This window comes from Camelus ferus, chromosome 15, assembly GCF_009834535.1.
Source record: "Camelus ferus isolate YT-003-E chromosome 15, BCGSAC_Cfer_1.0, whole genome shotgun sequence".
Taxonomy (NCBI): domain Eukaryota; kingdom Metazoa; phylum Chordata; class Mammalia; order Artiodactyla; family Camelidae; genus Camelus; species Camelus ferus.
Genome location: NC_045710.1, coordinates 54377789 through 54392740, shown reverse-complemented (window position 1 = coordinate 54392740; position 14952 = coordinate 54377789). Strand labels below are relative to the sequence as shown.

General features: G+C 46.9%; 1 protein-coding gene across 1 annotated transcript in view; it reads right to left on the bottom strand.

The window, feature by feature from the left end:
* The window catches only part of SLC4A5 (solute carrier family 4 member 5), an 88844-nt gene that overhangs the window by 52156 nt on the left and 21736 nt on the right, over nucleotides 1-14952 (bottom strand). Inside the window, exon 4 of the mRNA XM_032497879.1 lies at nucleotides 13431-13560. Coding sequence (XP_032353770.1) covers nucleotides 13431-13560 — 130 coding nt within the window. The remainder of the gene's footprint in view (nucleotides 1-13430; nucleotides 13561-14952) is intronic.

Below are 14952 nucleotides of genomic sequence, written 5' to 3'. Positions count from 1 at the left end.
TGCATCCCTAACAAGCCCCCAGGCATGCTGTCGCTGCAGGTCTGAAGGTCGCCAGGATCGTGGTTCCACACTCACTATAGAATGTCCTCTTTTCTGTTTGTTTTCTAGATCTGACCCTTCTTTCTCCATCGCCCGGCAAGAGTGCCACTTCCCTGCATAGGCTCTCCTACTTACCCCACTTATCCTCCTAGAACAAACACCTAGGATCAGGCTCCCAAACTTAGGCAGGCATCAGCGTCACCCAGAAGGCTTGTGAAAATACAGATTACTGGGTCCTATCCCAGCGTTTCTGATTCCATGGGTCTGGGGTGGAAGGGAGGGAGTGCCAAGAATTTGGATACTTTTATCAAGTTCCCAGGTGATGCCAGTGCTGCCCAGCCAGGGGCCACACTCTAAGAACCACTATCCTCGGACGATGACTCTTAAACTTGGCTGCACACAAAAATACCTCAGATACTTTTAAAATCTTGATGAGCCTAAGGTCATGCCCTAGACCAACTTACATCAGAATGTCTGGGTGGGATCCAGGAAACTCTGCTACAGACTGCTCCGGGTAAAGTTCCTGACTTCTGGGGCTCAGGGTCTAAAATAACAGTTAATTGTAGTCAATTGTGTTTTCCAAATGTTTTGGTAAATACCTGCTTCCACAAATAGACATAGAGCTTCTTGAGGACAGAGAGCACTGTTTCCTGATGGTCCCCTGCCCAGACTATCCTGCTTGAGGGCAGTGAGGCCTTTCTGATTACTTGGGGTGAAGTCTGGCTGCGAGGAAATGACTGGGAAAAAGAGAGCTCAGCAACTGTGGGGTTTAAGTGTGTTTTAAAATACTCAGAATGATCTAAGCAATGATCATCAGAGTCTAGTAACATCACAAACACACACGCGGAGATCAGCCGGGCAGGAGCTGCCTTCTGATGGCAGCAGACACCATCATCTATGAATTAGTCTTGTGAAAAAGTCAGACAGTAATCAAGCAAGCCTGGACCCAACTATCACCTCCCAGGGAAGACAGGAGCAGAGGAACGTGTTACACAGCACCACAGGGATGCAAGTAACACAATTCAGAATGTGGAAAACCATACAGGACAAATGATGCAATTTCTCTAGCAATAGCTGCAATTGCAAGGGAAAGATAAAGGAGGAGGAACCTCTAGATTAAAAATGATGTAATAGATATATCTCCCAAATGCAATGTGTGAACCAGTTACATTAAAAAATATGAGATGATCTGGGACATATGGATACTGCCTGGACAATTAGTGGAAAATAAAGAATTATTTTATCTCAGGCATGGTGACACAATCATTCACATCATCTTTATGTCAGTCTTCCTCATATTTTAAGCTTTCTTTGTGTAATTCCTTCTCAATAAACTATTCCAACCATAGGAGGTAAGCTCTCATTTGAAGCAGAAGGCTACAATGGCTAAAAGCAAACAAAATATTGCTTGTAAAAATTTCAGGAAATGCAGCAATAAGGCGCTGTAAATAGATTAATTCCTCAAGTCATCTTCAATTGGCCACTATCTCTACATTGAGAATTAATGTGGTTGTTTAAACAATATAATGATGGATAAATTTTACTAATTTTTGCAAAATTACTATCTGAATGTTTCATGTTGTGTACATTTCCATGAAGTCAGGACTCAATGCTTTAGGGTGGCAAATAAATTCAAACCATTGCTCAAGAAAATGAATTGAGACCCACATATTCAAATCAAGTAAAAAAAAATAATAATAAAAATAAAAATAACAAAAAATATGAGATGATCTGGGAAATATGGATACTGCCTGGATAATTAGAGGAAAATAAAGAATTATGATCATTTTTTTCAGATGTGACAATAATATTGTGCTTGTATTAGAAAGAAAAAGGCCTTCACCCAAAAGAATTGAAAACAGTGTCTTAAAGGTATTTTTGTACATCCATGTTCACAGGGGTATTACTCATAGTAACTAAAATGTGGAAGCACCCAGCTGTCTACCAGTGGATGAATGGATGGACAAAATGTGGTACATATGCATAGAGGAATATTACTGAGCCTTAAAAAGAAAGGGAATTCTGATACAGCTAACAACATGGAGGAACCTGGAGGACACTATGCAAAGTGAAACAAGCCAGTTATGAAAAGACAAATACTATATGATTCCACTTATATGAGGCATTTAGAGTAGTTAAAATTATACAGACAGAAAGTAGAATGTTGGTTTCCAGGGGCTTATCTTTTAGAATCACCTACTGACATATTTATAGATGGATTCACGTGGTGTCTGGGTTTGTGTCAGCCTAATCCAGTGTGTGTGTCTGGAGCAGTGTGTTGAAATGATGCACAACTTTGGCTATGAGTTAGCTGGTAACCGCTGAAGCTGGGTGATGGGTATGTTGTGGGGAGGTCATTCTACTATGTAATGAGGTGGGAAGCCCCATAAAAAGACCAGCAAGACCCCTAGGCAGGGCCACTGCTCTCCTCTTAGCACCGTCCGGTTCCCTGGCCCAGAGGCTCTCACTTTTTGCCTCTAAAGCGGCTAACTTACACCTAGAATTCTATTGGTTCCCTGAGCTCACTTCTGATTGGTTATTTCCTTCACTTCTGATTGGTTATTACTCTCACTCCTGATTGGTCCATTTGTAGTACTTCATTTGCATGGAGTTCACTCCTGATTGGTCTATTTCTACAAAGCTTGTTCCTGGTTGGTCAACTTCTGTTGTACTTTATTTGCATATGATGTTGCAAAGTGTAAAACTGGCAGCCTATAAAGGCCTGTGTAAACCTACACACAGGGTCCAGAGCTTGGAGTGTTAACTCTTTTGTGCCTGCTGGCGTAATAAACCTGATTTCCCCAACTCTCTAAGTGCTGTTTAGTTTCTCACCCAGATCCATGTTGTTGGCACAACTGAGCTGTAACACCGAGCTGTGACACATTTTTCCGCAACAGTATCACTTTGAATTTTCCGTAATAAAACGTTTAACCACTTTTCAGAATGTATAAAGGAATGAGCTCTTTAAAAGCCTCTGACCAAAGCCAGGCTTAAAAACTCCTGGAAGCCTGATAAGATGGTTAATGTGTAATCCCAAGCAACTCATTGCAAAGTGACCTTTATACCACAGATGGCTTCGAAAGTGGGGAATTAGAGTTGGAGAAGCAGGTCAAATGGAAAGAAAATCTCTGGGCTGGAAAAGGACTCTCAGAGATTTTTGTCCAGGCCAGGGGCAGGCGCCAGGGGCCCCTCCCGGCTGGGATGGAGCTGAATGGGACCTCAAAGAGTCACATGTCACAGAAAGCAGTTCTCAGTCACGCAAAGGGGATCTAGAACTGAGGCCTTCTCTGTAACTAGTAACTCGGTCATTGATACGATTAGAGGAAGTTGCTTTTCAGTTAATACCAAGAGTGGTAGAAAGCACCATGGGGCAAGTTACTAGGCGCCGCCAAACCACAGGATGTTGGAGAGGGTGGGTGTCCTTTAAGGATCTAGAAAAGGCTGAAGACAGAGACTTGAACTCTAGTTCCACCCTCAGATGGAAGCAAGTTATAACTCCCACTGATGCTGCCCTGGCCAGCATATGTACCAGTGGCTCTCAGCCTTAGCTACAGTAGGGTCATCTGGGGACCTTTAAACAATTTCAGCATCCAGGCTGACCCCAGACTAATGACATCAGAACCTCAGCTGTAATTCAAAAAGACACCTGCACCCCAATGTTCAGCACTATTTACAATAGCCAAGACATGGAAACAACCCGGATGTTCATCTACAGATGACTGGATAAAGAAGATGTGGTATACACATACAATGGAATACTACTCAGCCATAAAAAAGAATAAAAGAATGCCATTTGCAGCAAAATGGATGGACCTGGAGATTGTCATTCTAAGTGAAGTTTTTAAGTCAGAAAGAGAAAGAAAAATATCATACACTATCACTTAGCTGTGGAATCTAAAAAAAGAAAGGACACAAATGGACTTACCTACAAAATGGAAACAGACTCACAGACATAGAGAACAAACTTATGGTTACTAGCTGGTAAAGAGGGTGGGAAGCGATAAATTGGGAATTCAGAATCTGTGCCTCTTGGCACAGTGATGGAGTGATGGAAATGTTAGCTATCTCAATTGTGGTGCTGGTCTCACTGGTGTATACGTCTATCAAAACTCATCAAATTGTTCACCTGAAATATGTGTAGTTTACTACACAGGAATCATGCCACAATAAAGGTGTTAAATTTTTTTTTAATTAAAAAATACTTTTTAAAAGGAAGACATAGGTCTTTGAGAAGCCAAAGCAATGAGCAGACCATTATATGTGGTTAGATAACACTAAAGTCTGGAATACACACACACACACACACACACACACACACACACACACACACACACACTAACACATATACATACATACATAGCAATTAGAGCCAAGGTCCTTTCTTTCTGTACTTATTCTGCATGTCATTATCATTAAATTATGTCCTGGCTAATTTGTTTGTAAAAGTTCCCCTTAGGACACCCTGATTTTAAAGCTTTTTAAAAATGTAATCTCCTATAGAATGCAACCTTTAACGTTAAAGTTGTGTTGCCTCTAAACAGTTGCTTTAAGACTTATAATTGCATGAATTTGTTTCTTAGATGAAGTTTCCTCATAGAAAAGTTGTAAAGTACACACCCCCCTTGTGGGAATTCTTCATCTGTGTGGCCTTGCTGACTTTTATTCTGTAACGCTTCGCTGACTTTTATTCTGTAATGCTCTCATCCCCTCCACATCATCCGTCATCCTAAGAGACTTGACATCCATGTATTACTTACAAAGCATCAAGACACCAAGTTTTTGCTCTCTGCCTCAGGCCTGTTTGTAATAAATTTGGGGACTCTAAAATACTCATTTCTTAGAAGTAACGTGAAACCAGAAAGGCCCCCCAAGCCTCTTAGGTTATCCAACCCCAGACTAGACTCTGAAATTTGTCTTTTTATTGTCCCAGAGATGATTAGGTCCAGGGATACTGACTAACACTAACCAAGTTCATAAGGCTGATATATAAACCCAAAGGCCAATTTATTTAATTCACAATATAAAATACAATTTATAACAGTTATAGAGGTTGGTTATTCTTGTCTTTTAGTCCTTGCATTCTCTCCTTATAGGCAACCATACAGGAAATGTTCTAGTTAACATCAGAAAGTTATAGGATCAAAATGCGGCTTATTAACAAAGTGATTCAAATGTTTAACAGACTCAGGATAAGAGATCCCCCATCTCTGCAAATGAGATCTGCCTGGGACCGGGACCAGACAGGCGCAGACCTCTGTCTTAGACTGTTCTGGAATGAACCCCACAGCCTTCTGTGGTTGACTAACTCCCTGTGATCGAAAGTCTTTCTTCTCAAATCCTCATAACCATCCACAAAGTAGGTCTGCTACCTCTCTCATTGTGTAGGTAAGGAGACCCTTTGAAGATGAGGAGCTTTTCGTGGTCAAAACGGGTTTTGAGGGCAAGTCTTCTGACATGAGCGCCACGTTCTCATCACTTCACATGCACTGCCCTGGTTTTTAGTGATCTATGTGTATGAGCACACGTCTGCCTTTTACACTAGATCAGGGGTGGAAAAACCACCCTCTGAGGGTTAAAAGTGCACCACAGCTTGTTTTTGTATGGCTAGCTAGTTAGTGATCTTAAAATTTTTAAAGGGTTGTGAAAAAGAAGAATAAACAGGAAAAGGAAGAGGTATGGGCAAAGAGCCTAAAATATTTGCTAGCTGGCCCTTAACAGAAAAGTTTGCAGACATCTGCACCAGATGGTAAGCATTTCAAGAACAGGTTCATACTTTACTCTTTTTAATTCTCCCACAGGACCTAACACAACGTCCCCTAAAAGGTTTTTCGAATGAAAAGAAGAAAGGTGTGGTGGATAAGACAAATGTTCCGAAGCTGTCCTGGATCCACAGGATAGCGCTTCCACTGGAATCAGGGCCTCTGAGGCCTGGGGGAACCTCTCCCTGGGACTTGGTCCAGGTTCTGATTCATATAAAATCACTTTTTACCTCCTGGTATATAGCCGAAGAAAATAAAAACACTGATTAGAAAGGATATATGCCCCTCACCACTATATTCATTGCAGCATTATTTACAATAGCCAAGATATGGAAGCAACCTAAATGTCCATCAACAGATGACTGGATAAAGAAGAAGTGGTATGTTTAGACAATGGAATATATATATATATATATATATATATATATATATATATATATATATATATATATATACACACACATACACATACACAATGGAATATTACTCAGCCACAAAAAGAAATTTTGCCACTTGCAACAACATGGATGGACTTAGAGGGTTTTATGCTAAGTGAGGTAAGTCAGAGAAAGAAAAATATTGTATGATTTCACTTACATATGGAACCTAAAAACAAAACAAATGAACAGACATAACAAAACAGCAACAGAATCACAGATACAGAGAACAAATAGGTGGTTGTCAAAGGAGGTGGGGGTGGAAGGAAGAGAGAAATAGGTAAGGGAGGTCAAGAGATGCAAACTTCCAGCTGCAAAATAAATGCGTCACAGCTGTGAAATGCAGAGTGTGGGGAATACAGTCAAAAACTGCATAGTAACTTTGTATGGTGACAACTGGTGACTAGACTTATCGTGGTGATCATTGTGAAACGCAGACAAATATTGAATCGCTGTAGTGTGCAACAGGAACTGACACAGTGTTGTAGGTCCTTCATACTTCAAAACCAAACAGGCAGACTGATAGTAAGAAGGATCGGATTTGTGGTTGCCAGAGGCAGGGGGTGGGGGGGCCGGAAATTGGACGAAGGCAGTCAAAAGGGACACACTTCCGTTATAAGGTATAGATGTACTGGGATACAACGTAACCACGATCAGAGTAAGTAACGCTGCTGTGTGTTATATCCGAAAGTTGTTAAGAGAGTAAATCCTAAGAATTCTCATCACAAGAAAAAAAAATGTTTTCCCTCTATTTCTTTAATTTTGTATCTATGAGATGATGGATGTTCACTAACCCTATTGTGATAATCATTTCATGACATAGATAAGCCAAATCATTACGCCGAAACACCTTAAACCTATACAGTGCTTTATGTCAATTACGTCTCAATAAAACTGGAAGAAAAAAAACCACTTTTTCCAGCTTGTGCAGCATAAGCATCAGGTATCAGTGTCTGACTAGTGGAGAGAGAAGGAAAGACCATGTTAGACATTGGGTGTCAGAGCAGCTTGATAATGGCGAATAGCATGATCATTCAGACCCACAGGTAAGCATCGAGTCAAAGTCAAACAGCCGTAAGATCTTTGATCTGACCGGAAGTCTCCTTGCATGATTCCACTACAGTAAGACGGGACGGCCAGGGCCTGGAGCTGCTTCCCGGCCTCAGGACCGCTTGCAACTCCCCCAAGTCAGCTCTTCTACTCTCCTCTCTCTTCAAACGAGAGACCAGTCTGGAAATCATCAGCCCAGGACTCTTTGAGCCCAGGCTAGGAGCCCCCAAACCTCGCTGTAACTGCCCTGCCCTCTGCTCATCCAGGCCTGGCGCAGGGGAGAGGGGTGGGCCTTCCTGGCTGGGGGAGCCCTCAAACTGCACTCTCCCTCCCCTCTCTGCTTCTTGCATTTTTAAACCACGGTCTTTTGTCTGGCCCCTTTCTCTCAGCGTTCAGTATGCTCAGACAAAAATCAAAAGCCTCCCTTGACCCGTATTTGCCTTGACAGACTCCTACCTTCACAGGCAAGCGCCTGAGAACTGTCCAAAGGAACCCACCTTTGTCCTCCTGATGCTCGTCTCCACCGTCTGTCCCTGTCCCTCCCCCAAGACTGCTGCGTCCCTCCATCCTGTGGGTACTCTTCAGTTCTTCCCCCACTTCTTGGCCACTCTCCCCATCTTGAATGTCTCCTGCCTCTGGTTTCCTGGACACAAAACTCTTCTCAACCCCCTCCTACCTCTCTGGCTGCTCCTCAGTCTCCATCGTGGGTCCCGCTTCCTCTGCTCATCCCGCAAATGGGCAGTTGGTGTTCCTGGGGGCTCTGTCCTGGGCGCTCCCCTCACTTCACAGACCTTGGGGGCAACCTTATCCTTGTCTAATGGCTCTCCACTCAGCTCCAGACCTCTATGTCTACATAGTGACCGGCTGGACACCCCTACTTGGAGTTTTCTCAAACATAGTATGTTCAAAATGGAACTCATCATCAACCTCCCCCCTAAACAGAACAAAATGAAATATCCAACACAACAGAACCTTACTACTCCTCTTGTGTTTCCTAAATGGATTCCATGAGGTACCCACTTGCTCATGCTGGGAAATGGGGCATCTCCCTGGCTATCCTTCCCCACGTGCCCTCTGTCATTAAGTCCTGTCAATCCCACCTGGTAAGATGCGACTCAAATCCAGGACCAGTGGTTGCCAGGGGTCAGGGAGGAAAGAGGGGTGAACAGGCAGAGCACAGAGTTTTTAGGGCAGTGAAACTATTCTGTATGGTACTATGATGGTGGATACGTGTCATTACACAATTGTCCAAACCCACAGAAAGCACACCACCAAATGTGAACCCTAATAAACTATGGACTTTGGGTGACAATGATGTCAGTGTAGGCTCATCAGTAGTGACAAAAGTACCACTCTGGTGGAGGATGCAGATAATGGGAGAGGCTGTGCATGTGTAAGGGCACATGGGAACTCCGTCCATTCTGCTCAGTTTTGCTGTGGATCTAAAACTGCTCTAAATAATAAAGAATATTTAAAAGGAAAAAAATATATATACATGTACATGTTTGAAAAAAAAAAAGCTGTCTCAAATCTACCCCTTCTCCCTATTTCCACTGTCAACATCTTGGCTCAAAATCTCATCACCTTTCACCTGGACCAGCCTCCTAACTGGCCCAGTATTGTCTCCTTTTGTACATTCTTCACAATGAAACCCGAGTGATCTCTCCCAAGCAGATGGTCCTGTCCATCTCTCACTCCAAACCCCTCAGTGGTCTCCAAAGCTCTCAGCATCAAGCTCAAACTCCACAACATGGTCTGCGTAGGACCTGCAAAGATCAGCCACTCCCTCTGTGGTCCAGCTGCAGGAACTTCTGCCCCTTCCTCTATGTCTGTTTCTTCTGCTCTAGGGGCCCCTTCCCCCTTCCATACCCTCTCCTGCCTGACTTTGAGCCATTCTTCAGGTGTCTGTGTGAACCCCTCTTCTTCCTGGACGCCTTCCGTGAGCCCTCCTGTCTGGGATAGGTCCCCCTATGCTGTGACTTTTCAGCATCCCCATCAACAAATGTCTGGTTATCACCTCTGTGCCCTATTAGACTGAGACCCAAGTGAGCAGGGAATGGATTCTGACATGTTTTTGGTATCTCTAAGCACCTGGCTCTGGGCTTACAGACATTAAACCCTTAGTAAAGAGTAGTTGCATGAATGAGTGAGGTTTGTGGACTTCTGTGCTAAGAATTCTCAGCTCTCTGTTCTGCTTTCTACATAGAAAGGGCAGCTCTGGCCCCACAAGGGTGATCCCGGGTGAGAGGTGAGACCAGAGGGCTAGGATGCCTTCTGCCCCAGGCTAAGAGGGCAAATGGTGGTGGGCGAGCACTCTGCAGGACTGTGAACAGGAGCGGTTTCAGGGCTGAGACAGAGTTCCGGCTGTCTCCTCCATCCTGCACAGAGCGAGAAAGCATCCCTGCCTATGTGCAGAGAACCATTCAGGGCTCTTGAAAACGCGCTGATCTGGTCTGACCCGACTAAGCTGACCTATTTCTCCTGCCTCTCTTTCTGCCCTTTCCTGGTCATTGCAGGGATGTATTTAGGACATATGTGTCTCATAGGAAAAGAACATTCCAGCAAGTTCATGCTTTTGGTCTGCTCTGAGTTGAGATCGGAGGCAGCCTGGATTTGGAGTTTGCTTTCAGAGCCCATGGAAGGCTCTAAGCTTTGGTTATTTTCGAGTGATCCCAAAGGGCCCTCCACACTTGGCCGAGTTCCAGCTCAGATCAGTCTCCTTCCCTTCCTCCCCTGCAGCCAGGCACCTTCAAGGTTGACAGAAGGTGGAATTCTGGGTAAATTGGTTGCCGGTAGTGAGGGGGTCCGCCCCACCCCACCGGACCCAACCCTCCCTTCAGGCAAGGTCAGTATCAGCAAACAGCCAGCTGCATTCCCCTCCCGGGAATGCTAAAGAGACAGACTTAATAAAAATCTATCTTATTAACAGCCTGACCTACCAGCATTGATCACATCAGAATGACGCCCGCACACACAGTTCCCAGCGTGCACACAGGGGCAAGGCTCAGTGGAGCTCAAAAGGCGATTTAAATCCGTCCAGGGGTGATTCCTTTTCCAAGGGCCTGAAACATCCCCCAAACTAATAACCCCTAGAAAAGCACCGCCGGGGAAAATTCCTTGCGGATTTGAGATTTTCACTGTTAATCTCCTAACTCAATAAAGCAAACACTCCTGCAACAAATGAAATACTTGTGTTCAAGGGTCCCCTCCCCCATCCCCTTTGATGCTGGTGTAGACCTGCACCCCTCTTAGGGCCCGAGTGTCTGTCAGGGGTTGTTCCCTTCCTCCCATCATTTTCTCCTGTTATTCCAAGAAGGCCCAGACCCACTTGGCTTCGCTGATTCTTGGGTTCTGGAAACTTCTGAGACCTCTGGCTTCTCAGCATAGATCACACAGCCTGTCAGCTGAGGGAAATTCTTCCCATTCTTTGGTGGGAGTGACAGGCCCCACACAGGCCCCAAGCACCTCTCCTGTTGCAGTTTGCCTGAAGGAGCCCCCAGCATAGCTGTCCGGGCCAAGGTGGGCTTGTTGGCCCACAGCCAGACCCTTGAGGTCAGAGGCTCACTGCTCAGACCTCAAAAGTGAGCTGCAAAATGGCAGGGTGAGCTGGAGGGAAGGTCAAAGGAGGCTGGGGTGGAGAAAGGAGCTGAGAGACGAGGCCTGAGCGGCTCTCCTCCACCGCTTCCGGCCCGGCGCTGGCCCTCACGCTCCTCCTTTCTCAGCTCTGCCTGGAATTGGGTTCGGCCATTTAACCTCTTCCAGTCACCGCTTTCCTGTCACTGTCAGTTTGGGGTCCACTTGGGTTACAGTGGGACCCTTCCAGGGTAATCCCAGGCCCCTTTGTGTCTTACAGGGATACTTGTTTCAGAAACACCGTGATCTACAGCGTCTCACCTTCATTGCAGGGTCTACAGAGCCCAGGGCTCTGGGGAGCCGTGCTCAGAGATTAGAAGCTGGGTGTGTTGTCTCTGGCGACAGTTGTGTCTCTAAGGCCGTGAGGTGCCAGTGAGAGGCCCTCATGGAGCATCTGGTCCTGGTAACCACGCCAGGGGGCTCTGAAGGCAGAGCTCGCCCAGGTGGGGAGATGGCGCCGTCTCCCTGCTGGGCCTTGGCGAGCACCTTCTCAACGTCCCTTCTCTCCACATGCCCACCTTGGACAGGAAGGGCACTTGCCCGAGGGAGCCACGAGCCCCGCAGAGGCATTAAGCCACAGCAGCCCAGTCTGGGCCCTGGTCATCTGAGATGTCCTCCCCTCCCTTACCAGCCCTGGGTAGATGTCCTAGGCTCTGCGGCTGTCCCCAGGTATGTCTCACACCAGTAGACTTGCTTCCAGACTTATGTCCTCAAGTGGAAATCAACAGAGTCCCTGGAAGATGGAGGAAGGGGGCGGAAGTGGCTGAGAAAATGGGCGGGAACAGGGCAAAGTGCGTAAGCCCTCCGACTGGAGGGTCAGGCAGGCCTGGGCTGGAGTCCACACTCGGCTACCTGCACGGTCTGACCCTTGCAAGCTATCTGCCCCTCTAAACCTCACTACCTTCCTCTGTGAAGGAGGGATAATAATAATTCCCGTCTCCTGAGGGTTCAAATCGCAGCCTGAATGAGATGGAGCTGCGAACTGTTGGTTTAGCACGGAGGAAGGGCTCACTGCCCTCACTTCCAGACATGGATTGGGCCCAGCCAGGAGGCTGGGAGTCCATTCTTTCTTGCAGGCCTGCAGGGATTTGCTAGTCACCCAATGGCCTCTTTTTAAGGGAGAGATTGGAGGGCAGAAGCTTGGGGATACCTGCTCCTTCTCGCTCTATAGAGTAAATACGGAGATGAGCGAGGTTGGTGGGTGAGGAAGGAGCCCAGGCCGTGAGGGGGCAGCTCCAGGTTCTGGGTGTCATGGTGGCCCCCGTCCTGGGCACAGCTGGCACTTGGTCCCCATGTGTTCTCAGCTGGGGCAATGTTAGCCCCAAGGAGGCAAACACTGGTTCTTAGCAGAGCAAAAAATGTTTACAGTATTACAATGGTTCGTGGCACGCCAAAGCTCAACCCTACCTGACAAAATCTAATTCTTTAGTATTTCATTGCTCTCATTAGAAATAAATTAAATTCTAATTTAACAAGGTTAATTTAAATTAAAATTTTCTAGGCGGTTGGGGTGGGGCGAATACAAAAAAAGGTTGAGAAACACTGGGACACTCGGTCTTACAGACTCTCTCAACTTCCGTCCCAGGGCCCCTCCTCCTCCCCCAGCCCCTCCCGCTGCCTTCTACTGTCTTCTTCCTTCTCCTTGGACTCCTTGGCTTTGGCCCTGCTGATGGCCTTGGTCAGTCTGGAGGCCGCTCTGTCCCAGTCTCTGGCACTGGGTACAGCCAGCATCACTCCTTACCCTGATTCCCCCTTGGCTCCCGTGACTTCCCTATGTGGGTTCCCTCCAGGCTTCAGGCTCTTCCCTCCCCTTCTACTGCCGCTAAACACACCGCTCTCTCTGCTACCCAACCCCCCACATGCATGCCTTCAGAGCTCCCCTCTGCTTGTCCTGCCCCAAACTCCGCCAAGTCCCTTTTCTTTTTTATTTTTCAAAAAAATTTTTTTCTTTTGTTTGTTTTTGTTTGTGGGGAGAGAATTAGGTATTTATTTATTTTAATGGAGGTGCTGGGGATTGAACCCAGGACCTTGTGCATGCTAAGCGTGTGCTCTACAACTCAGCTGTACCCTCCCCACCACCCCTTTTCTTCAGTGGCCCACTGGACCACCCCATCTGGAGTTTTCCCAGCGCACGGTCTCCTTCCTCCAGGAAACCCGCCCTGTCTACCCCAGCCCGCTTGGTGCCTTCCCTTCTACAGCATTTAGTTTGAGCCATTTGACATGAAAGAATATATGCCCTTGTGTTATTCTCTCATAGTTTCAGGGATGTCTGTGTACCGTCCCACTTGGATTTTAATTTCTTCGAGGATAAGACAATGTCCTAAGTTTCTGTTTGCTCCTTAGTGTCCAATCCAATTCCAGACACCAAGAAAGGCAGGTAGGAGTGTCTCTGGGGGCCAGGAAGTGCGCTGGCGGAACTCAAGGTGCCAGATGCCACTGGTCAGTTGAGCGTGGGCCCACGTAGACTACAGTGGGAAGCCCCCTCTCCCTCCCTCCTGGGGTTCTGCCTCACCTGGCCGACTCCTTCCACTCCATCTGGTCTCCATCATGCTGCAGTGTGTCCATTTCTGTGAAGAGGGTGGGGTTGGGAGCCTCATCTTCCTCCCCCAGGATGTCCTGGAGCTGCTCAGCAGCTGGAGACCCTGCAGAGAGAGGGCGGCAGGCCCCGCTGAGTGCCCCGTGGCCGGTGCAGGGCTGCGAGGCCGGCTGAAATGCAGCAGAAGCCAGGTGCAAGGGGAAAGTATTTCCTAATTCAGTAAAAGTCCAGCTTCTGGCCCAAGCTAGACTCAAGCCTCTGTGGTTGGATGTGGGTGAGAAAGTCCTAGAGATAAAAAAGATGAAAGGATTTGGTTGGCATTCAGACTCCAGGGTCTTGTAGTTGACCGTGAGGAAGGATGGAAAATGGCCCAAGCCAGGCCAGCATCAAGGACAGGGAAGAGAACAGGGAAGCGAAGTGAGAAAAACCCTGACCAACTTCAGCACAACAAACCCGGAGGGATCCCCTTCCCCACTGGCCCCAAACCAGTCACCTCCCAACATTGGCCTTGAAGGGGCAACCGGCCGTGTGAGAGGGTGTGCTTGCCCCAGGGTGTCACAGGGGCCCACCATCTTCATGGGCGAGGGGACAGCCTGTTCCTGAGCTCCCCATCTGCTGTCCAGCTGCCCAGGGGACTTCACCTCCTGGAGGTCCCTCATGCCCCTCAAAAGTCAGCATTCCGACACAGAACACACATCCTTCCCCAAACATGCCCCTCCACCCTCCCACCCTTCCTTCCTCTCTTTCTTCTCTCCTTCCTTTTCTCCTTCTTTCCTTCTTTCTCTCACTCAATATTTAATGAATGCCTACTATGTGCCAGGCATTGTTCTAAATAAAGAACAATGTTTTATTTGGAAAACAAAGCAGTGGAGAAGGCCCAGCAGAGACAGACAATAAACAAGTAAGCGAATCCATAAACAATCATGTCAGGAATTGATAAGTGTTCTGGGAATAAATTCAATAAACAGATCACAAAGCTATACTCGATGGCATGGTCAAAAAAGGCCTCTCTGAGGAGGGTGTCTTTGAATTGTGACTTGACAAATGAGAATAAGCCACTTCTGCATATCTGGAAGAAAAGTGCTCCGAGTTTTCCGAAGACCGAGGTGGGGATGTGCTGTCGGTGTGTCTAGAGCGTGTGAGCAAGAGAGAGACCTATCGCCCGACGTCGAACGCCTTGCTGGGCCCACTGTGCGCCCAGCTGCACAGGCTAGGCTCCCTGGCGTCACCCGCACCCCACCTCTTCCTCTCGCCTCCACTCCCACATGAAAAGTTTTTGAGAATACTCTCCTTCCTCATCAATCCTCGCTGACCCCCAGTTTATCATCCCCTTCAGTCCGCACTTTTTTCTCCGTGGATCCCAATGGTCAATAATTCAACCACTCTGTCATCACGCTCTCCACTCCTACTCCTTGATTTCCTGATAAAACCAAGAAGCCAGTGCCCAAACAGGAAATCACTGGCCCAGTCTCTGCCCCTGCAGGTGTGTCCTGGGGTA